The sequence below is a fragment of the Silurus meridionalis genome, chromosome 10 (genome assembly GCF_014805685.1).
Source record: "Silurus meridionalis isolate SWU-2019-XX chromosome 10, ASM1480568v1, whole genome shotgun sequence".
Taxonomy (NCBI): Eukaryota; Metazoa; Chordata; class Actinopteri; order Siluriformes; family Siluridae; genus Silurus; species Silurus meridionalis.
The window spans coordinates 28,535,666-28,560,136 of record NC_060893.1 but is presented as its reverse complement, the minus strand read 5'-3'; the positions used below and the strand labels follow the sequence as shown (position 1 = coordinate 28,560,136).

The 24,471-nt window shown below is 40.4% G+C and overlaps 1 protein-coding gene across 1 annotated transcript in view; it reads right to left on the bottom strand.

Moving 5' to 3' along the window:
- Window positions 1-24,002: 24,002 nt before the first annotated feature.
- Window positions 24,003-24,471, bottom strand: part of LOC124392179 — a 77,928-nt gene continuing 77,459 nt past the window's right edge. The window contains exon 4 of the mRNA XM_046858942.1: window positions 24,003-24,379. Within this exon, the coding sequence (XP_046714898.1) occupies window positions 24,042-24,379 (338 nt within the window). The 3' untranslated portion in view covers window positions 24,003-24,041. The remainder of the gene's footprint in view (window positions 24,380-24,471) is intronic.

Sequence of the window (24,471 nt, the reverse complement as noted above, 5' to 3'; positions counted from 1 at the left end):
CTTTTGTACGTCGCTCTGGATAAGTGCATCTGCTAAATGCTGCAAATGCAAACGTTTGCATTTCTTCCCCCATAACCTTTCCGAAATTTAACCAAACTTTGACTTATAAACCGAGACTGAGCCATGAATATTGTGTACCGTTACACCCCTCATATATACACATAACTTTACATTATGACCACCTGCCTAATATTGTTAGGTAACCCTAACCCTAACCCTCTTTTTACTTCCAATCCAGTCCAGACCCGTTGAGCATTAACAGCATCAACTTCAGCTATTTGGCTTATGATTTTTAGCAGTGTAACACCCTTGTAACAAAACAAAGATGAAATCTAATTTAATGAATGTTTTTCTGCCTTATGTTTTGTTTTACTTGGAAAATTTAATTTAATTTAAAATAATCTAAAATAAATCAGCACATTATTTCATCTTTTCATCAGCAAAACTTAAAATAATACTAAATGGACATTTTAATAAACAGTAAAGATTGTTGAAAAGGGCAGTGTAGATTTATACAGAATACAGTATCTCACAAAAGTGAGTACACACCTCATATTTCAGCAACCATTTTAGTATCTTCTCAAGGAACAAAACTATAGGAATGAAATTTGGATATATTTTAAAATCCCACATTTCACTATGGCTTCATCCCCTCAGTAACTGCACCATGACTTTACTGCCCCCTGTTGGTGGATTTTAGAGTCACCCCAGCAGTGATGAACTTTCACACACACAGAACTTTGTTGTGGATTGATTTTGGTCTCAGAGCTGCGAATGTGATGGAGCACGAGTGAGATCATAAAATCTGCTTTAATGAATGTTTTTCTGCCTGATTTTATTTTGGAAATAATTAATTCAAAAATAATCTAAAATACATCTTTTTAACCTTTTTATTTAATAAATTAAATAAATTAGTTTTTTTTTAAACAGTAAAAATGGTTTAACCCTCTGGAGTCTGAATTGCCGCCAGCGCCCAAACATGCTTTTTTTTCAGATGCCAGCAAAAAGAGCTGAAACTGCTCGGTCATATTTGATCAAAAATGTCAAAGTAATACATAATTTAAATCTGTAAAGGGTCTACTTTCATTTGTGTATGCTCACTACATGACATAAAAAATGAATAAAATAGTCAGGGTGCGCCGTCTGTCGCCTTTGTCTGCGTAAAAAAAAAGAATGGGCCAGAATCACTCCTGAGCAATGCAGACGACTGGTCTCTCCATACAAGAGGCATCTAGAAGCTGTAATCACCAACAAACACTTTTCTAGTATTTAATAAAGTGTGTTCAATACTTATTCCCCGTGTCATTTCACTTTATTTATTATGACTCAACTTGTAAATGTTCTAAATCCGTTGTATGAATTCAATATTTGCAATATTTAATTCAATAGCCCACTTAGAAATCCTGAAATTACTGATCAAAATGCTGATGTATCAAATACTTATTTTCCCCGCTGTATCTATGTGAGCAACTGTTCTCTTTGATGAAGATATACAAAACACCATTTAGGAGTCTAGAACACCTTCACTCAATCCTGAGGATTTCCTCAGCTCAGAGTCTAAACCCAGACATGATGCTCAGCTCAAAGCCTAAACCCCAGACATGATGCTCAGCTCAAAGCCTAAACCCAGACATGATGCTCAGCTCAAAGCCTAAACCCCAGACATGATGCTTAGCTCAGAGTCTAAACCCAGACATGATGCTCAGCTCAAAGCCTAAACCCCAGACATGATGCTCAGCTCAAAGCCTAAACCCCAGACATGATGCTCAGCTCAAAGCCTAAACCCCAGACATGATGCTCAGCTCAAAGCCTAAACCCCAGACATGATGCTTAGCTCAGAGCCTAAACCCCAGACATGATGTTTAGCTCAGAGCCTAAACCCCAGACATGATGCTTAGCTCAGAGCCTAAACCCCAGACATGATGTTTAGCTCAGAGCCTAAACCCAGACATGATGCTCAGCTCAGAACCTAAACCCAGACATGATGCTCAGCTCAAAGCCTAAACCCCAGACATGATGCTCAGCTCAAACCCTAAACCCCAGACATTGATGCACTTGCATCTAAGAAGAGTCTGACTTCAACCAATCAGAGTTAATCAGAGTGGAACAAACTGAGCTTGATTCAATGTTGTCTTTATGCACTTTTTCTACTCCAAGGCATGAACTGTTAATAGTTGAAATATTGCCTATTTTTAATTTAAGGAAATTATTAATATTTTTGGTTGTTTGGTTGTTGGCCTGAGAAAAAAAATCACATTTAAAAGGATGTGTGTTCTATTTCAAATGTAATTTCTCGAGTTTAGATTAGATTAGATTCAACTTTATTGTCATTACACATGAACAAGTACATGGCAATGAAATGCAGTTTGGGTCTAACCAGGGTGCAATAACAGCAAATGCAGGATTTACAGTTTTTACATGAATTACATAAGTTAAATAGAATTTAATATAGGACTATAAACAGTAATTTACAGATGTATATGTACTATAAATATACAGATTAATATATATCTACTATGAATATGAATATACAGATGAATATATGTGTATTATGAATATAATATACAGGTGGATAGATATGTACTATGAACATTAATGTACAGATGAGTATATATGTACTATTGACATGATTCACAGATTACTATAAACAGATTTACAAAAGGATGTGAACGGTGAACATAATATATTGTAATTACTATAAACAGAAGAACGGGTATATATACAGTGGTAATAAGTTAATGGTGAGCAGCAATACTAAGTAGTGCGCAAATAAGCATAGTTTTTTGTAACAGTCACAGTTTTGTGTAACAATTTTGTGTAACAAGAGTAGGTGTGCAAATGACCATGAGTTTTTGTGCAGACAGTCCGTTAGCGACATAACGAAGTGTGAGGTGTGGGGGGGAAATGAGGTAGTGTATCAGCGAGGGGCAGAGTTCAGTAAAAAGACAGCTCTAGGAAAAAAACTGTTCTTTAGTCTGCTGGTCCTGGTCCGGAGGCACCTGAAATGCCTGCCAGAGGGCCAGGATGCTTTCTACCGCGCAGCGGTAGAAGTTCACCAGGATAACCGAGGAGAGCTGATTTTTCTTAAGTGTCCTCATTTATTTAATGGTCCACAGTTACAATAGTTGAATTTAGATTTTTCTGCATCGTGTACCAAGACATACCGCATTGTTAAACATTTCTTATTTAACAAAATGTACTAAAATAATGTTGCTGCAAAACTGCACACTGTCACTGTCTTGTGTTCTGGTCAGTCAGAAGGCAGTGGTGCTCAGGTGCTTCAGGTGTTGAATTGGCCTGCAGTATTTGTCTGTATTGTTTGACAGATTACTGAGTGTGTGTCAGGCTGAAGACGCGGAAGCAGAAGTAACTCAATCATGCTTTAATTTAGAATTTAGAATTCAAAATACACACCAGTCAGGAAGAACTATAAACAAAGTAATCCGCTCGGGACGAGTAATCCAAAGGAAAGCGATATCCGAAAATGAAAGTAACTCCACAGCAAAGAGTAATCCACATAGGAGACAGACGGAGTCAGGAGACGGAGTCAGGAGACGGAGTCAGGAGACGGAGTCAGGAGACGGAGTCAGGAGACGGAGTCAGGAGACGGAACCAGCGGGGAATGCGGGCGGTCGAGGCTCCACGGGAATCACCAGCATGACATTTAAGAACCGACAGCCTGTGACTCGAGAACGTGAGTTTATATAGTCCTTTTCTTAACGCGTCACAGCTGTCAGGATTCAAAGCCGGCGCGACATAGCGAAGGCAGCATGACAGCTACTGAGGGGGGGCGTGGCAGGTGGATCCCTGACAGTGTGTTTCTTTAATGATGGTTTATTTATCGACTCACTAGCTTTAGTCCTCCATGCTTGTTAGTGGAACACAGACAGAGACGTGTCTTTTAGGAGATCTGAACATCATCTTAAATTCATCCTCTCGAGTGTTGATATTTTCCTGAAAGCAGGATTTTATATTTGTAATTTGTTTTTAGAAATGCGATCAGTAATCATTTTACTGTCATTGTGTAGAAACACACATCATCTTTACAGCCACTTAATGTAATAAAGTAAAGAAGAAGCTTCAGTTAAGAAGCTGAGGTCAGTGAGGGATGAATAGATGCTGAGAGAAGAACAGATCTGACACTTTCCCCAGCTGAGGGGTTTTTACCTGATGCACAGTGTGGTTACTACACCAACAGCAGATGTACACAAACAATAGTGTCCTTTTATCACTTTTTTAGTGCTTTCAGTGCTTGAGCTTCTAAACAGATCACACACACACATTAAATATAAAATGATCTAAAATGATAGAAGATGTAAAAGAACATTTCTTCCTCACTCTGATGTTTATTATTTTAATTAATGATCTTTAATGTAAAAGCTGTGATCAGTTTAATTATCAAATGTGATCAACACTTCCTTTGAGTTTCACACTGACCTGCACTTTCCTGTTCTTATTTAGCACAGTGTAATTTCCTCTCCTGTTTGTGTGTGTGTGTGTGTGTGTGTGTGTGTGTGTGTGTGTGTGTGTGGTTTTAACAACAACAGCAGCAGCAGATAGAAATAGGAATGAGTTTTCCATTGTGGTTTCTGTTCTTGACCCTTCAGAGTTGTTTCTTTTCCTCCATCAGTGTTTTCAAACAGAACAATCTGCAGATACACACAATTATTTAAACACAACTCAATTCAGTATAATTCAGTAATCTTTAGAAATCTTGATCTAACTGTTTAAAATCATCCATTTTTAATACAATAAAATATAATATACAGTGCCTTGCGAAAGTATTCGGCCCCCTTGAACTTTGCAAACTTTTGCCACATTTCAGGCTTCAAACATAAAGATATGAAACTGTAATTTTTTGTGAAGAATCAACAACAAGTGGTACACAATCATGAAGTGGAACGAAATTTATTGGATATTTCAAACTTTTTTAACAAATAAAAAACTTAAAAATTGGGTGTGCAAAATTTTTCAGCCCCCTTAAGTTAATACTTTGTAGCGCCATTTTTTGCTGCGATTACAGCTGTAAGTCGCTTGGGGTATGTCTCTATCAGTTTTGCACATCGAGAGACTGAAATTTTTGCCCATTCCTCCTTGCAAAACAGCTCGAGCTCAGTGAGGTTGGATGGAGAGCATTTGTGAACAGCAGTTTTCAGTTTTTTCCACAGATTCTCGATTGGATTCAGGTCTGGACTTTGACTTGGCCATTCTAACACCTGGATATGTTTATTTGTGAACCATTCCATTGTAGATTTTGCTTTATGTTTTGGATCATTGTCTTGTTGGAAGACAAATCTCCATCCCAGTCTCAGGTCTTTTGCAGACTGCATCAGGTTTTCTTCCAGAATGGTCCTGTATTTGGCTCCATCCATCTTCCCATCAGTTTTAACCATCTTCCCTGTCCCTGCTGAAGAAAAGCAGGCCCAAACCATGATGCTGCCCCCACCATATTTGACAGTGGGGATGGTGTGTTCAGGGTGATGAGCTGTGTTGCTTTTACGCCAAACATAACGTTTTGCATTGTTGCCAAAAAGTTCGATTTTGGTTTCAGCCGAAAAGAGCGCCTTCTTCCACATGTTTGGTGTGTCTCCCAGGTGGCTTGTGGCAAACTTTAAACGACACTTTTTATGGATATCTTTAAGAAATTGCTTTCTTCTTGCCACTCTTCCATAATGGCCAGATTTGTGCAGTATACGACTGATTGTTGTCCTATGGACAGAGTCTCCCACCTCAGCTGTAGATCTCTGCAGTTCATCCCGAGTGATCATGGGCCTCTTGGCTGCATCTCTGATCAGTCTGCTCCTTGTATGAGCTGAAAGTTTAGAGGAACGGCCAGGTCTTGGTAGATTTGCAGTGGTCTGATATTATCGCTTGCACAGTGCTCCTTCACTGTAAAAACATTTTATCTAGTCAAGACTTACAATCTTATTTATAGCCATAAAATCATAATCTTGTTTTAAGAATAAATTACTATGCAAGAGCAGATTATGTAAGATTATTATGATTGTTTTATGAATATTTATCTTTATTTTCTTAAGTAGTTAGTAAATCTTAAAGTTAGTGATTGTTAGGCGCGGTGCGGAGGCGGAAGCCGGAGTAACGGCAAACAAACTTTATTTAGCAAAAGGCAGAGCCAACACAAAATACCCGTGTAGATCGGGATAATCCGGCAAACGACAGTTCAAAGATAACATCCACGGTGCGTTATGGAGGAAGCGCGGCACGGGGGGGAAGCGACGGAGAAGCGTCAGTAGTCCGAGGTGCGTTGGGGAAGACAAACGCGGCCGTGGAGTGAGCGAGGAGTCCGGGCGAAGAAGGCATGTAGCGGGAGAAGCACAAACGCGAACACACACCAGCATGAACCTACACGACCACGCATGAACGTACAATAACGTACCGGGAGTGTGGGTGAGTGAGTGGTTTATATGGAGGCAGGGAATGAGTGGATAATGCGCTTCAGCTGTGCGTGATTTGCGCTGCACGCTTGGGAGCGCGCAGAGGCAAAGGCAGCCTCTGAAGGAGGCGTGGCAGGTGGATTCCTGACAGTGATCTAATCTGCAAAGTAAGCTAATTTTCTGTCAGAGACAGAATTTCAGGGCAGCCTTGTATGTTTAAAGATTGTATTTTAGCTATAATAACTTGTTTTGCTCAATAATCACACTTGACTCTTGTCTTAAGGTTGCCCAGTAAAAAAATGTTTAATAATCACTTGACTTGTTCATTATTTATTACAAATCTTGGTTTTGTGTCATCATCAATCATTTATGTACAACCCATTTATTAATTACAATTTATTAATTTCCAGTTTTAAGTGCAATTGCATAATTCAGACAAAAATATTAGGGTATCCAAATCATGAGAGGGATGCCACAGCTTTATATAACAAAGCCATTACAGAGTGGAAAGACTTCATTGGAAAGTAATTTATTGGTAATTACTGGGAAGTAGTAGGGCTACTGAAGGGAGAAATGGCACAGCCATTATCAGAGCCCTGGTAAAATGTATGTGGGTGGGGAGTCATGTTCTGTCATAAGTAAATGTTAAAGTAAATTCAGTGAGTTTAACTCTTGTGTGTGTGTGTGTGTGTGTGTGTGTGTGTGTGTGTGTGTGTGTGTGTCTATTTAGAAGACTTGTATGTTTTTGTTCTTTTTGGGGTTCTTTTTATCCAGGTGGGTGAGAGCTGAATAAAGAGCTGTGGAAACTGCATCCTCTGTTGACCTGTTCGGGCGATAAGCAAACTGGTATGGGTCCAGTGTAGGCCCGCAGTGAGGTGATTCAGTACCAGTTTCTTAAAGCACTTCATAGCAATGGGGGTGAGTGCAACTGGGCGAAAGTCATTCAGGCATTCAGCAGCTGAGTGCTTAGGCACTGGAATGATAGTAGTGGTCTTTAGGCATGTAGGAACTGTGGCTTGGGCCAGTGACAGGTTGAAAATGTCAGTAAAAACCTCTGCCAGTTGTCCAGCGGTCCTAGATGGTTGATGCGGGTTTAGCCATAGCTTAGCCCTGATGCCGCCTCGTTTTTGCCGCCGGCACTGTGGTCTCACTGTCGGCCGAGCTGGATCAGCGGTCTCACTGTCGGCCGAGCTGGATCAGCGGTCCGCGGTGTTCGGGCGATTTCCCGAGGGAGTTCAAAGTTGGTTGAAAGTCCGTATCTGTGAGTGTAGCCGATGTCTAATAATGCTTGTCGGCTGTATGAGATGTGTGCAAGCCTGTTCTGAGTAAATAAACTTGCTGTTGATGGAGAAATTGCTACTAAATCGCAAAATCTGGAGAGACGCTGGGCCTCGCGTTGTGCACGCGCCGCCATCTTGGTATAGCTCTGGTATTAAGATCTTTTCACACAAATTAAGAAAAGCAAACTTTAAAAAAAAGAATTAACAACTTCGTTTTAAGTAAATTACACTAAATATACTGCCTCAAATAAGTATCTTAATTCTATGTTTTTTAAAGGCTTGGCATGTTTTCTTATTTTAAGAAATCTTATCAAGTGCAATTATCTTACTGCACTGGCAGATAATTTGACTTATTTCTAGTCTATATCTTCTTAACTAATGCATTTATTTCTTGTATCTAGACAGTTATTTTTTGCAGTGTTGGGATGTTTAAAGCTTGGGAAATCTTTTTGTATCCAAATCCAGCTTTAAACTTCTCCACAACAGTATCTCGGACCTGCCTGGTGTGTTCCTTGTTCTTCATGATGCTCTCTGCGCTTTAAACAAACCTCTGAGACTATCACAGTGCAGGTGCATTTATACAGAGACTTGATTACACACAGGTGGATTCTATTTATCATCATTAGTCATTTAGGTCAACATTGGATCATTCAGAGATCCTCACTGAACTTCTGGAGAGAGTTTGCTGCACTGAAAGTAAAGGGGCTGAATAATTTTGCACGTTTTTTATTTGTTAAAAAAGTTTTAAATATCCAATAAATTCCGTTCCACTTCATGATTGTGTCCCACTTGTTGTTGATTCTTCACAAAAAATTATAGTTTCATGTTTATGTTTGAAGCCTGAAATGTGGCAAAAGGTCGCAAAGTTCAAGGGGGCCGAATACTTTCGCAAGGCACTGTAAATACATTTTATTTTTATTTAAATGATAAATAAATGATCAATCTGTCCATCACCACTGCAAACAGGAAAGGGCTCAGGGCCGATCCTTGATGCAGTCCAACCTTCACTTTGAACCAGTCTGTCGTTCCTACTGCACACTTCACTGCTGTCACACTGTCCTCATACATGTCCTGCACCACCCTCACATACTTCTCTGATACACCTGACTTCCTCATACAATACCACAACTCCTCTCTCTCCACCCTGTCGTATGCTTTCTCTAAAAATGTGAGGGTCAAAAGATAGACTTGAGTCAAAGATGACTCCTAGATTTTTTATTTTGGTTTGTACTTCCAGAACAGAGCTGTCTACGTTTAGGGATAATGAACCAGCTTTGCGAAGCTGGTGAGGGGTGCCAATAAGCAAGACCTCTGTCTTATCACTATTGAGGCACAAGAAGTTTTAAGACATTCATGTTTTTATCTCAGCAATACAGTGTGTTAAAAAAGAAAGGTCCAAATGTTGATTAGGCTTAGAGTGAATATAAATCTGAGTATCGTCCGCATAAAAGTGATAATTTAGCCCAAGTGTTCTTAAGAGCAATCCAAGCGGATATATGTATATGCTAGAAAGTAAGGGGCCTAAGATGGAACCCTGAGGAACACCCGTACAGACAAAACCAGTCACACAACCATCCACTCATGTTGTTAGAAAGGCAGTAGCTGCGACCAGAGCTCCGATGTATGTACCGTCTTTGCCTCAACAGGCCAGTATTACAACATAGATCATAAGCATCTTTGTGTAACCTGTAGTTCTGTTTTAAGTTGAGCAACTGATGTGCGGTGTACCTTAAAACCATAATCCGTGTGGCTAGAACCACAACAGATCCACAACAGCAACAGGATAGACTCTTTCGATGTAGCTCCAGGGACCACCAGAGAATGCAGACAGGTAAGAGCAATAATCCAGGGAGAGTGAAGAAGACCCGCGACATTACTAAAATACGTTTTAAAATCAGCAGGTTAACTCCAACATCAACAGAGAAACCAAACAAACGGCAAAAGGAGCGGCAGCCAAAACGCGCCAGCGTACCCGATCAAACCGGAAACCCATATCTAACTTTGGGTTTCCCAGTGTTTTTGTGTCGTTCTCAATACTTCTCCATCCACATTCTCAAAGCAAATAAGGCATCTGTGGTGCTCTTTCTTGGCATGAAACCATACTGTTGCTCACAGATGGTCACCTCTTCTCTCAGCCTGGCTTCCACTACTCTTTCCCATAACTTAATGGTGTGACTGATCAACGTTTTTCCCCTGTAGCTACTGCAGATCTGCACATCTCCCTCTTTCCTACAGATCGGTACCAGCACAACCCTTCTCCATTCCTCAGGCATCTTCTCACCTTCCAGAATCTTGTTTTGAAAAATCTGATTAAAAACTCCACTAGCATCTCTCCTAGACATCTCCATGCTTCTACCGTATGCCATCTAGTTCATCCGACTTTCCACTCTTCATCCTGTTAATCGCTGCTCTCACTTCCTCCTTACTAATCCTATCCACTTGCTGCTTCACCATCTCCACACCATCCAACCTTATCTCTCTCTCATTTTCCTCATTCATCAACTGCTCAAAATACTCCTCCACCTTCTCAACACACTCTCCTCACTAGTCAACACATTTCCATCCTTTACTTCTCTAACTTGCAGCACATCCTTCCCAGCTCGGTTCCTCTGCCTGGCCTGCCTTGACCCCAGATACCTGAACTCCTCCACCTTCTCCACCTCTTCTCCCTGCAACTGCACCACTCCACTGCCCTCCCTCTCATTCACACACATGTACTCTGTCTCACACCTACTGACTTTCATTCCCCTTCTCTCCAGCGTGTACCTCCACCTCTCCAGGCTTTTCTCAACATGCTCCATACTCTCACCACAAATCACAATATCATCCACAAACATCATAGTCGAGGGAGACTCCTGTCTGACCTCCTCCTTTAACCTGTCCATTATTACTGCAAACAGGAAAGGTCTCATAGCCGATCCTTGATGCAATCCACCTCCACTTTGAACCAGTCCGTTGTTCCTACTGCACACTTCACTGCTGTCCTCATACATGTCCTGCACCACCACCACCCACCACATATTTACTTCCTCATACAATACCACAACTCCTCTCTCCACTCTGTCGTACGCTTTCTCTAAATCAACAAACACAAAATGCAACTCCTTCTGTCCTTCTCTATACTCCTCTATCAACATTCTCACAGCAAATAAGGCATCTGTGGTGCTCTTCTTTGGCATGAACTGTTGCTCACAGATTGTCACACCTTCTCTCAGCCTGGCTTCCACTACTCTTTCCCATAACTTCATAGTGTGACTGATCAACTTAATCCCTGATCCCCTGTAGGTCTGCACATCTCCCTTATTCTTAAAGATCAGTACCAGCACACTCCTTCTCCATTCCTCAGGCATCTTCTCACCTTCCAGACTCTTGTCGAACAACCTGGTAAAAACTCCACTGCATCTCTCCTAAACATCTCCATGCTTCTACTGGTATGTCATCTGGTCCAACTGACTTCCCACTCTTCATCCTCTTAATCGCTGCTCTCACTTCCTCCTTACTAATCCTATCCACTTCCTGCTTCACCATCTTCACATCATCCAACCTTCTCTCTCTCTCATTTTCCTCATTCATCAGCTGCTCAAAATACTCCCTTCACCTTCTCAACACACTCTCCTCACTAGTCAACACATTTCCATTTCCATCCTTTATTGCTCTAACTTGCAGTACATCCTTCCCAGCTCGGTCCCTCTGCCTGGCCAATCGGTACAAATCCTTTTCTCCTTCCTTAGTGTCCAAACTCTCATATAGCACCCCATATGCCTTTTCCTTGGCTTTCACCACATCCCTTTTTACCTCAAATCAAATCAAATCAAATCAAATTTTATTTGTCACATACACATACATACAGGGTACGACATGCAGTGAAATGCTTTTAACGACGGTCCGGCATGAGGGAATAAAAAAAAGGGTAAAAAAGGGGGATAAAAATATAAATATAATAACAAAATTTAAAGAAAAATATAGTAAGAAAAGGCAGATAAATAAAGATATCAGGATATCAGGATATCTAAATCAGGATATCTAAATATATATGTATATATACATACATTACATATATACTTATATATACACATACACGGAAAATATTTTATGGCAGTGTGCAGTTAACCAGTAAACAACAGTAAACATTAAACGAGTTAGGCATGTTTTTGATTGTCCATAAGTGTCCATGTGCAGTAAGGTGTGGTGTAAAGTGTCCTTGTGCGGAATGTTAGGCATGTTTTTGATTGTCCATAAGTGTCCATGTGCATTAAGGTGTGGTGTAAAGTGTCCTTGTGCGGAATGGTGTGGTATAAAAAAAAAGAATATAAGAAATATGAAATAAATATGAAAAGAAAATGAAAATATGAAAAGTAAAGTGCACTGTGCTGTGCAGGTCCAGTGTATAATGTGCCGTAGCACGAAAAGTGTGATTGTGCAGGGGAAAAAGTGTGATGATGGAGAATGGGCCAGTTCTTAGATCCTGGATGTTTCCTGGTTTAAACTCCGAATGGCCTGCGGAAGAAGCTCCTCCTCATTCTCTCTGTGGTCGCTTTCAGGGAGCGGAAGCGTTTCCAACGCAACAGAGAAAAGAGTCCATTGTTGGGATGGCTGAGGTCCTTCACGATTTTCCTGGCTCTGGTCCTGCACCGCATGCTGTAGATGTCCTGCAGGTCAGGAGCTCGGTGTGGATGGTACGTTCAGCTGAACGCACCACCCTCTGGAGGGCTCGTCTGTCCTGCATGGTGCTGTTCCCGAACCAGGAAGTGATGCTACCCGTCAGAACACTCTCAATGGTGCAAGTGTAAAAAGTCTTAAGCACCTGAGAGGGTAGTTTAAAGTCCCTTAAGCGTCTCAGATGGTACAGACGCTGCCGGGCCTTCTTCACCAGGGTGTTGATGTGACAGGACCAAGACAGGTCCTGTGTGATGTGAACACCCAGGTACCGGAAACTGTCCACTCTTTCCACTGGAGTCCCGCAGATGTTTAGCGGTTGGTATGACCGCTCCTGCTTCGTGCTGAAGTCCACGATCAACTCCTTAGTCTTGCTGACGTTCAGGAGAAGGTTGTTCTCCTGGCACCATCTCTCCAGGTTTTTAACCTCCTGTAGGTAGGCCGTCTCGTTGTTGTTGGAGATCAGGCCCACCACAACGGTGTCGTCAGCAAACTTGATGATGGATGTGGAGTTGGAAGTGGCCACACAGTCATGTGTGTACAGCGAGTACAGCAGGGGGCTCAAAACACAACCCTGGGGGGCTCCAGTGCTGAGGGTGAGGGTGGATGAGGTGTGTTTTCCCACCCGTACAGCTTGTGGTCTGTCCGTCAGGAAGTTAGAGATCCATTGACACAGCGGCAGGCTGAGTCCCAGGACCTCCAACTTAGAGGTGAGTGTGGAGGGAATTATGGTGTTGAACGCTGAACTGTAGTCCACGAACAACATCTTTGTGTAATTCCCGTTTCTTTGGTCCAGGTGGCTGATAGTTGTGTGGAGAAGATGTGCAATTGCGTCCTCAGTCGAACGGTTCTGACGGTACGCAAACTGTAGTGGGTCCAGTGTGACCGGTAGTGAGGCAGTGATGAAGTCTCTGACCAGTCTCTCAAAGCACTTCATTACTACTGAGGTCAGAGCTACAGGGCGATAGTCATTTAGGCAGGCGGGCTGGGGTTTCTTCGGGACAGGGACAATAGTGGACTGTTTAAAACATGAGGGGACAACAGACTGTTCCAGAGAGGTTGAATATCTCAGTGAACACCGGTGCTAGCTGGTCAGCGCAGGCTTTCAGAACCCGACCTGTGATTCCATCTGGTCCTGCTGCCTTCCTGGTATTCACTCTCTTGAATGCCCTCCTCACGTCATGCTCTGAGATGATGAATGTGTTTACCTCTCTGGCTCTCTCAGCGTGCATGCTGGTTGTGCCACTAGCGCCGCTAGCGTGGTTAGCTGCAGCCTCGAAACGTGCGTAAAAGGTGTTTAGCTCGTCTGCCAGAGAAGCGTCCGCATTCACCATTCTGGAAGATGGTGTTTTATAGTCCGTTATTGTCCTTAGTCCCTGCCACAGGCTCCTTGAGCCACCTTGTTGGAACTGTGACTCCAGTTTCCTCCCGTAGCGCCGTTTGCATCCTTCACCGCTCTGCGAACACTGTAGGATGCAGCCTTGTACTCCTCCATGTCCCGGTGGCGAGCCCGTGTTGTAGGCAGCGGGCGGGATCTCAGGCGTCGCGGATGGTTTTATCCACCCACGGCTTCTGGTTAGGAAACGTTCTGATAGTGGTTTTGCACCGTATCATCCGTTAGTTTCGATGAATCCCACAACCGCTTCCGTAAACACGTTGGCGTCATCAGAGCTGCGCGAAACATGTCCCAGTCTGCGTCATCCAAAGCGTCCTGCAGAGCGGCCACCGATTGGTCAGTCCAGCGCGACCTCCTCTGAACCGGAGCTTCCTGTTTCAGCCTTTGTTTGTAAACAGGCATGAGGAAGATGGCAGCATGGTCCGATTTCCCAAACGGTGGACGTGATTGTGCCTTGTAGCTGTTCTTACATGTTGTGTAGCAGTGATCCAGTGTTCTTTCGCCCCTGGTGGGGCAGGTGATGTGCTGATAAAAGTTCGAGTGCGCGCTTGAGGTTGGCACTGTTGAAATCTCCGACCACAATGAGCGCAGCGTCCCGATGCTGTGTTTGTTGTTGCGTTAATGACTCATGTAAGTCCCATACTGCAGTGTCCGTGTCCGCTTGAGGTGGAATATAAACGGCACTGACTATGACCGAGCTGAATTCCCGAGGTAGATAGAAGGGCCGACATTTGATGGTCAGTAGTTCCAGGTTTGGTGTGCAGGAGCGTGAAAGAGGAACAATGCTCGCTGTCGCACCAGTGGTTGTTCACCATCAGACACACTCCACCTCCTCTTGACTTCCCCGAATCCAGTGTTCTGTCCATGCGGTAAACCGAGAAAAACTCGGCCGGCTGGATGGCGTGGTCCGTACCGCTGGGTTCAGCCATGTCTCGGTGAAGCAGAGAAGGTTGCAGTCCCGAATGTCTCTCTGGAACTTGACCCTTGCCCTGAGGTCGCCGAGCTTGTTCTCCAGTGACTGGACGTTGGCTAACAGGATACTAGGTAAGGGAGCGCGGTGTGCGTGTGCCCTCAGCCTGTTCCTGACGCCGGCTCGTTTCCCTCGCGGACGCCGGTACGGGTCGCGTCCTTTGTTCTCCCTCAGGATCTCTCGGCCAGCATGGGTCCGGGTTTAAAAGCGGGGAAAGGTGAGTGCATTGTACACCAATAGATATAAGAGTGTCTCTGTCATATCTAATGGTGTCCATCTTGTGTAGATGGAAATAAAACTAATTAAATAAAAGTATAAAATAAACAAAAAAAGAAGAACCGTAGCCGGAGCAGTCGTGACGGCAGCCGACCTCACCGGCGCCATCTTGGACCTGCTGCTGCATCTCCTTGTACTCCTGCCTACTTTTCTTATCACTCTGTCGATCCCACTTCTGCCAACCTCTTTCTCCTTATGCTCTCCTGCACTACCTTATTCCACCACCATGTCTCTTTATCTTCCTTTCTATTTCCAGATGTCACACCAAGTACTTTTCTAGCTGCCTCCCTCATCACTCCTGCAGTAGTTTCCCAATTATTCACAATATACATGCTTCCGTTAGGTAATATTATTAGAAGGAATGGAATTAGCTTACATTGTTATGCTGATGATACTCAGCTATATATCTCATCTAAACCAGGCGATACAGCTCAATTAACTAGAGATAACTGAGTGTGTTAAGGAAATAAGAGATTGAATGACCCATAACTTTCTACTTTTAAATTCCGATAAGACTGAGATTTTGCTTATCGGCCCAGAAACTAGTATACAGAAGCTCCAGCATCTCAACCTGCGTTTAGACGGCTGTTCTGTAACCCCTAGTTCAACGGTAAAAGACCTGGGAGTTATTTTAGACAGCGACTTGTCTTTCAAATATCATATCAACCAAGTTACAAAAACAGCCTTCTTTCACCTTAGAAATATTTCTAAGTTAAGAAACATGTTGTCTATATCCGATGCAGAGAAGCTCGTCCATGCGTTTATGACCTCCAGAATAGACTACTGTAATGCATTACTAGGTGGATGTCCTGCATCATTAATAAACAAGTTTCAGTTAGTCCAGAATGCAGCAGCCAGAGTTCTTACAAGGTCAAGAAAATATGATCACATAACCCCGATCTTATCGTCCCTACACTGGCTTCCTGTTAAGTTTCGAATAGACTACAAACTATTACTTCTCACTTATAAAGCACTAAATGGTTTGGCTCCCATGTATCTATCCAGTCTTTTAACTGGCTACAAGTAGTTCCTAGAATAGCAAAGTCCACTAAAGGTGGTAGAGCATTTTCACATTTAGCTCCTAAACTCTGGAATAGTCTTCCTGACAGTGTTCGGGGCTCAGACACACTCTCCCAGTTTAAGTGTAGATTAAAAACATATCTTTTTAGCAAAGCCTACACATAACACACATCACATATTATAACCTTGTGCTCCAGAACATCTGATCACATGCACATTATCAACTTGTGCTGTTAATATCATGAACAGCAGCTACGCTAATCTCTCTCCACTGCTTCTCTTTCTCTCCCCATCCCGAGACACCCTGAGGTTTGGCCAGCTCCAGTCACCTCCCACCTCGTGATGATTACGGACCTTTGAAGAAGTAGATGCCGAACTCAAAACATCCCGAACCATCTAGAGACGTACCAGTGCCATTTGGATCCCGCTACATGTGTGGAGTTTGACATTGGACCTCCTGGAGTTTTTAAAGGCTCTGACATGGAGAAGCTGATGCTGGATCTGTGATGATCACAAATGCTGAGCTTATAAAACTAGGAGCTACTAACTATATAGACTGTATAAGACTGCAGAAAGAACATCACTTATAATCTTATACTCCAGTACTCATGTTAGTTCTCACTCTCCAGTGTTCTGTATTGTTGAAAGATTTATGATCAAACTCTTGATGTCACCCAAATGAGGATGGGTTCCCCTTTTGAGTTTGGTTCCTCTTAAGGTTTCTTCCTCATTACATCTAAGGGATTTTCTACTTGCCACAGTCGCCACGGCTGCTCATCAGAGATAAACACACACCATTCACCTTCACTGTAGATTTGTGTAAAGCTGCTTTGAGACAATGTCTGTTGTGAAAAGCGCTATACAAATAAACCTGACTTGACTTGACTTGACTTGATCTTATTCTTCTTTTAGTCCTCACTCTCCTCCTCTTCTTCTTCGCCCAATTTCCACCAGTACCCTGTTGGCTAACGATACCTGTGGCGGTTGTTGTTAACCCGGGCCTCGACCGTTCCGGTATGAAATTCTTATTTGTGATCCGCATATTTGATTTGACACGTTTTATGTTCAATGTCCTTCATAACACAACACCCCCCATTTATCCGGGCTTGGGACCGGCACTAAGAGTGCACTGGTTTGTGCAACCCTAATGGCTGGGTTCTTTACAGGTCAGTAACTAAACTTCATTTACACACTTTACTGATGTTGTCTTGGATTTTGTACATATTTATTTACATACATATTTAATGCTTTTAAATAATTACTTGTGAATTTTATCTTATAAAAGTTATTATTCAGACAACAAACATATACAGTGCCTTGCAAAAGTATTGACCCCCCTTGGCGTTTTTCCTATTTTGTTGTCTTACAACCTGGAATTAAAATGGATTTTTTTGGGGGTTTGTATCATTTAATTTAAACAACATGCCTACCACTTTGAAGATGCAAAATATTTTTTATTGTGAAACAAACAAGAAATAAGACAAAAAAACAGAAAACTTGAGCGTGCATAACTATTCACACCCCTGACCAGAGTACCTTCTTCCATATGTTTGGGAAGTCTCCCACATGCCTTTTGGTGAACACCAAACATGTTTGCTTATTTTTTTCGTTTTCTGGCCACTTTTCCGTAAAGCCCAGCTCTGTGGAATGTACGGCTTAAAGTGGTCCTATAGACAGATACTCCAATCTCTGCTGTGGAGCTTTGCAGCTCCTTCAGGGTTATCTTTGGTCTCTTTGTTGCCTCTCTAATTAATTCCCTCCTTGCCTGGTCCATGAGTTTTGGTGGGTGGCCCTCTCTTGCCAGGTTTGTTGTGGTGCCATATTCTTTCCATTTTTTATTAATGGCTTTAATGGTGCTCCATGGTATGTTCATAGTTTTGGATATTTTTTATAACCCAACCCTGATCTGTACTTCTCCACAACCTGTTTGGCGAGCTCCTTGGTCTTCATGGTACCGCTTGCTTGGTGGTGCCCCTTGCTTAGTGGTGTTGCTCTCTGGGGCTTTTCAGAACAGGTATATATATATATATATATATATATATATATATATATATATATATATATATATATATATATATACTGAGATCATGTGACACTTAGATTGCACACAGGTGGACTTTATTTAAGTAATTACATGACTTCTGAAGGTAATTGGTTGCACCAGATCTTATTTAGAGGCTTAATAGCAAAGGGGGTGAATACATATGCACGCACCACTTTTCCGTTATTTATTTTTTAGAATTTTTTGAAACAAGTTATTTTTTAATTTCACTTCACCAATTTGGACTATTTTGTGTATGTCCATTACATGAAATCCAAATAAAAATCAATTTTAATTCCAAGTTGTAAGGCAACAAAATAGGAAAAACACCAAGGGGGGTCAATACTTTTGCAAGGCACTGTACATACATTTATTAAGGTTATAAAAATTTACTTTTAAAAATAATAAATTTACAATTTCATGGTTTTACATTTATGTATGGAGATTGTGGTTGTTCTAATTTTCTTTATTTATAATTATTATAAAATTTCCAACACAGTCTCACGCCATTTTCTGATGTAGTCACAAACTTTAATCTATTGACTCGTGTTCAGGAACATAAATTTTTGTGAGTAGCTTCCCGAATATAAAGCAGTAAAACATGTTGAGTAAATGAAGCTTGAAGAATAAAAAATCAGTTACTATATATATATATATATATATATATATATATATATATATATATATATATATATATATACAGTGGAACCTCGGTTACGAATTTAATTCGTTCCGGTACTTTATTCAGTAACCTGAAAAGTTCGTATCCCGATACAAATTTCCCATAATAATGAACAGAAACTTCGGTAATTCGTTTTGGACAACCAAAAATATTACTTAAATAAAAATAAAGCCAATATTCACTAATATTATTTACTTTTAACATGTTATATTAAAATCATACCACATAAAACATACAAAAGAGGAAAAGATCTTTACCGGTACTTTCCTTTGAGAAGACTCGCTGCAGGAGACGACGTCAGAGAAGGGGAGGAGGAGAGTTATTGTTTGAAGGAGAATCTTATTATATTATATTATTTATATATTATTATATATTATATTATAGAATATTAAAGACAGTGTTATTAACACGAACGCTGAGACAATTGTTGCATTAGAGGGAAAATGAGAGCTGTTTCTTTAAGGCTACTATCAGTTGGTATTGAAGTCCAGAGTGAAATTCATTATGGGTATTGTACTGGAAAAGACTGTAACCCTGCTAATCTATCTTAATAAAAACAAGTAAGGTGGTTATGCATCGCTAATGTTGTCCATCTCATCATTCCACGAGCATCAACTAACGAGTTGTTACGCTGCTGCCGGAAAAGTTCAAGCGGATAAGTAACACGATGCTCGCTAGGGACACAGGACGCTAACTGATGTGACGAGCTGTGTGGATAGAGCAAAAACAACCAACCTGCCTGCGATTTTTTGGTGAGCGACGTTCGTATCCCGATATATTGTTCGTAACCAGGGCAAAAATTTTAATGAACTGCGATTCGTAACCTGAATTATACGTATGCCGGGCGTCAGAACCCGAGGTTCCACTGTATATATATATATATATATATATATATATATATATATATAAAACAGTAATCCACTGTAATCCACTGTGAGCACCATAGACCAAAAAACTTTCAGAGAATTGTTCTTATGGAGTTTTATGTTGAAATAATGAAATTTATTCATAAAAATATAATTAGTAAATAGTAAATATGGAGTCTTTCTCAAGTGCAGATATTGTGGTGTTTCAGCATCACAGCTTCATGTGAGCATCAGTCAGAAATGTTCTCCTGCACCTCACATTTGTTTGCTTGTTGATTTAAAGGAGATACACTGAGATCTTCCTCATTTCTATTATTCTCTGAGCTGGAGCTCCTGAGATCACTGCAGTCTATATGTGCATTGAGAATTTGCGCTGATATTTCCTCCATATTAAAATTGCAATAAATATAAGAAGAACAGGACACATGATGCCAACAGTGATGATCAGCGGATTTATTCCATCAGCTTCACCTGGAGACACAAATTATTCCAAATGTTATTTAATAAAATATTAAAATAAAGTCTGGGTAGAAATGAGATAAAATCTTTTATCTGACAAAATGACTGAGATAAATGGAGATTTAGAAGGTTAATGAATCACAATTATTAATACAACAAATAAATATGAGATTTACTCACCTGAGGGAGCTGATGGATCATCTTTCCTCTCTTCAGGATTTTCTGTTGAGGTAAAAGGTATTTTACATTTTATTCTTTTCATCTAAATATTTTTACTTCATAACTGCAGAAGCATCAAAATTCTAATAAATAAAAGTGCAGAGTTTCTCCCAGTCCTGTCCTGCATTTTAATTCTGATGGATCTACTTCTCCTCGTCTCCATTCAGTGGAGCACTTCTGCTGTTTGCTTTGGGATTTTTTTTGTATGCAGTTTATGAAGCTGTTGTGCTGTTTTTCATTTTCTACTCTGAAACATTTACACACTGCAGATGCTTCTGAACTGCTGATTAAATACTCCAATGCTGCACACTGTACAGTAGAGGTTTTAGACTTCAATTATATTTGTATAAATTACACAATGATTTTAGTTGATATTAATAAAGGATTGTTTACAGACATAAAATATCCAATTCAGATCCATTAGAATGTGTCCTTCAATTTAGAACATGAATGTTTTGTTCAAATAAAAATACATTTGAGTGTGGATTAAAAACCTTCTTCAAATGCAGGACAGGAGGTGTGTGTTTTCTCCACACTCATCATGTAAATCATGTAAAGATTTATAATTAGGTGTGTGAAACAGTAAACTGAGTAGTGAAGTAACCACCAGAACTGAGAAACACTGAAATCTACATTAATACTAAGAGTTTAGTCATTTTTATTATTTTATAAATGTGTGTCCTCACATACAGAAATCTGATTTATGGCCATATATGAACATGTACAGTATATAAAATATAGTTAATATTTGTAAATATATATGAACACAGTTGTAGTTCTATTGGTTGAGACATATATAATAAAGTATATGTACAAAACGTTTGGAAAACATTTTTTTTAACCTACTATCCAATGCTTCCTCCATCCTCAGCATTCTCCTACTGATATACCCCATGTCCCTCCTCTGCACATGTCCAAACCATCTCAATCTCACCCCCCTCACCTTGTCTCCAAAACGTCCTACATGCGCTGTCCCTCTAATAAACTCATTTCTAATCCTGTCCATCGTCGTCACTCCCAATGAACATCTCAACATCTTCAGCTCTGCTACCTCCAGCTCCACCTCCTGTCTTTTATTAATGTCACTGTCTCTAAACCATACAACATCTCAGGTCTCACCACAGTCCTATAAACTTTCCTTTCACTCACAGATACTCTTCTATCACAAATCCCTCCTGCTATCACTCTTCTCCACCCACTCCACCCTGCCTGCACTCTTTTCTTAACTTCTAACACACTCTCCATTACTTTGCACTGTTGACCCCAGGTACCTGAACTCCTCCACCTTCTCCACCTCTTCTCCTGCAACCACACCCTCCACTGCCCTCCTCTCATTCACACACATGTACTCGGTCTTACTCCTACTGACTTTCATTCCCTTCTCTCCAGCGTGTACCTCCACCTCTCCAGGATCTTCTCCACCTGCTCCCTACTCTCACCACAAATCACAATATTATCCACAAACATCATAGTCCACGGAGACTCCTGTCTGACCTCGTCCTTCAACCTGTCCATCACCACTGCAAACAGAAAAGGGCTCAGAGCCGATCCTTGATGCAGTCCAACCTCCACCTTGAACCAGTCTGTGTTCCTCCTGCACAATTCACTGCTGTCTCACTGTCCTCATACATGTCCATCACCACCCTCACATACTTCTCTGACACACCAGACTTCCACATACAATACAAATAGCACAGTACACTTACTCTTGTATAATATGAAGGTAAAAAAAAAAAACCTAAATGGTATCGTATTATTGTAGGTTTGCAGTGACTGTAGTTATGGGTGAATATGAATATGGGTGAATATGGGTGCATTTTCCTTCTTTTATAAAAATAAATAAATATTTAGAGTAATTCTGATTATTATTAGATGTGCTGCTGAATCACTATGTGCATCATGTTTTACAGATGACGTTAAAAAAACAACAACCAGTTTGATCCCGATGTTCATTTTCCTTTGCTTATATTCTAATTCTCAAACAAACATATGCATGTTCTCTAATGGTAAATGTTTATAGAATTTCTCATCTGTTAGCAAATATGTATCTTAAATCATTGTAAGATATACGCTCGCCTTTCTGCATCATTTTTAAGCACATGATGTGTGTGATTTGTCTCTCGATGTTCATTTTACTTTATTAGAAATATCATTTGCAAATATGCCAAAATGTTGCACACACAAACAGTCAAATGTATATGAAAATTATCTACATTTTAAAGGTTTGACATGTTGAAACTAATTGTGTACATGAATCAGTGTTACATCATTCCACATTTTTGCAATTTTGACACTGATTTGGGAAATTTTTTAATAAAACTTAACTTTATCTCTTTTTGACTTTTAGATATGTGAGTTTTGGGAGGGACATTATTCCAACAATTTTGACTCAATTTTGTGAAAATCACTCAAATGCACTGTTGCAGCTGCAGATCAGGAGAAAGTGCAAATTGGTTATTGTACCATGCAATCATTTCTCAATGTTACTTTAAAAATGTGAAAATAATGTTTAATGTTACAGTTGTGTTACATTATGTTAGATTTGGATCCTTGTTGTTACACGGGTTTTAAACACTTGCTTTAATTTAAGTACTGCATTGTGTCCTGCTGCTTTCTTTGTAAGCAATTGTAAACCAGAAATTGTAGATTTTTTTATTATTTATTTAATATAGTTAAGAAAATGTACGATTGTTATATAAAGTAAGTAATACGTTTTTAGAAAAGAGCAAATTTTATGTATTACAGGTGTGTGTGTGTGTGTGTGTGTGTGTGTGTGTGTGTGTTATATATTTACCCATATATAAAAGTTTTATAAATATATATAATGTGTGTGTGTGTGTGTGTTTGGGAAAACGTATGCATTATATGTACTTTGCATATACAGTGGAACCTCAGGTTACGAACGCCCCGGCATACGTATAATTCAGGTTACGAATCGCAGTTCATCAAAATTTTTGCCCTGGTTACGAACAATATATCGATACGAACGCCGCTCACCAAAAATCACAGGCAGGTTGGTTGTTTTGCTCTATCCACACAGCTCGTCACATCAGTTAGCGTCCTGTGTCCCTAGCGAGAGCATCGTGTTACTTATCCGCTTGAACTTTTCCCGGCAGCAGCGTAACAACTCGTTAGTTGATGCTCGTGGAATGATGAGATGGACAACATTAGCCGATGCATAACCACTTTACTTGTTTTTATGAAGATAGATTAGCAGGGTTACAGTCTTTTCCAAGTACAATACCCATAATGAATTTCACTCTGGACTTCAATACCAACTGATAGTAGCCTTAAAGAAACAGCTCTCATTTTCCTCTAATGCAACAATTGTCTCAGCGTTCGTGTTAATAACACTGTCTTTAATATTCTATAATATAATATATAATAATATATAAATAATATAATATAATAAGATTCTCCTTCCAAACAATAACTCTCCTCCTCCCCTTCTACAAACGTCGTCTCCTGCAGCGAGTCTTCTCAAAGGGAAAGTACCGGTAAAGATCTTTTCCTCTTTTGTATGTTTTATGTGGTATAATTTTAATATAACATGTTAAAAGTAAATAATATTAGTGAATATTGGCTTTATTTTTATTGAAGTAATATTTTTGGTTGTCCAGAACGAATTACAAGTTTCTGTTCATTATTATGGGGAAATTTGTATCGGATACGAACTTTTCAGGTTACGAATAAAGTACCGGAACGAATTAAATTCGTAACCCGAGGTTCCACTGTATTGCTATGAGTCAGATTTCTGTATGTGCTGATACTGTATTCAGCATCATCTGAGACTAATCCACTTACCACTGACTGAGAGTTTCACCTTCAGGACAAAGTCACGGTTCTTTTTGTCATTTGTTAAAATGAAACCACTGTAAAGAGCTTCATCAGTAACACTGATGTTCTTCAACACCAGGGAACAGTTTCCTTTAAGCAGCTCCTCAGAAAAGTCCACACGTCCCTCATATCCTTCACCATAAGATGTGTTTTTACCCTCTCGCTTAAACACAATCTCATCACCAATACGCCACTCAACATGAGGTGTTTGGATGGAGATATTTCTGCAGTAACATGGCAGCACTGCTGTGGAGCCCACCTGAGCTGATACTCTCTGAAAAACTGAAGAGACACAAAAACCTTTAGAAAAAGGTTTTATGTAGGAAAAATATATTTTTATTTATATTACACACAGATATAAACTATAAGAAAAA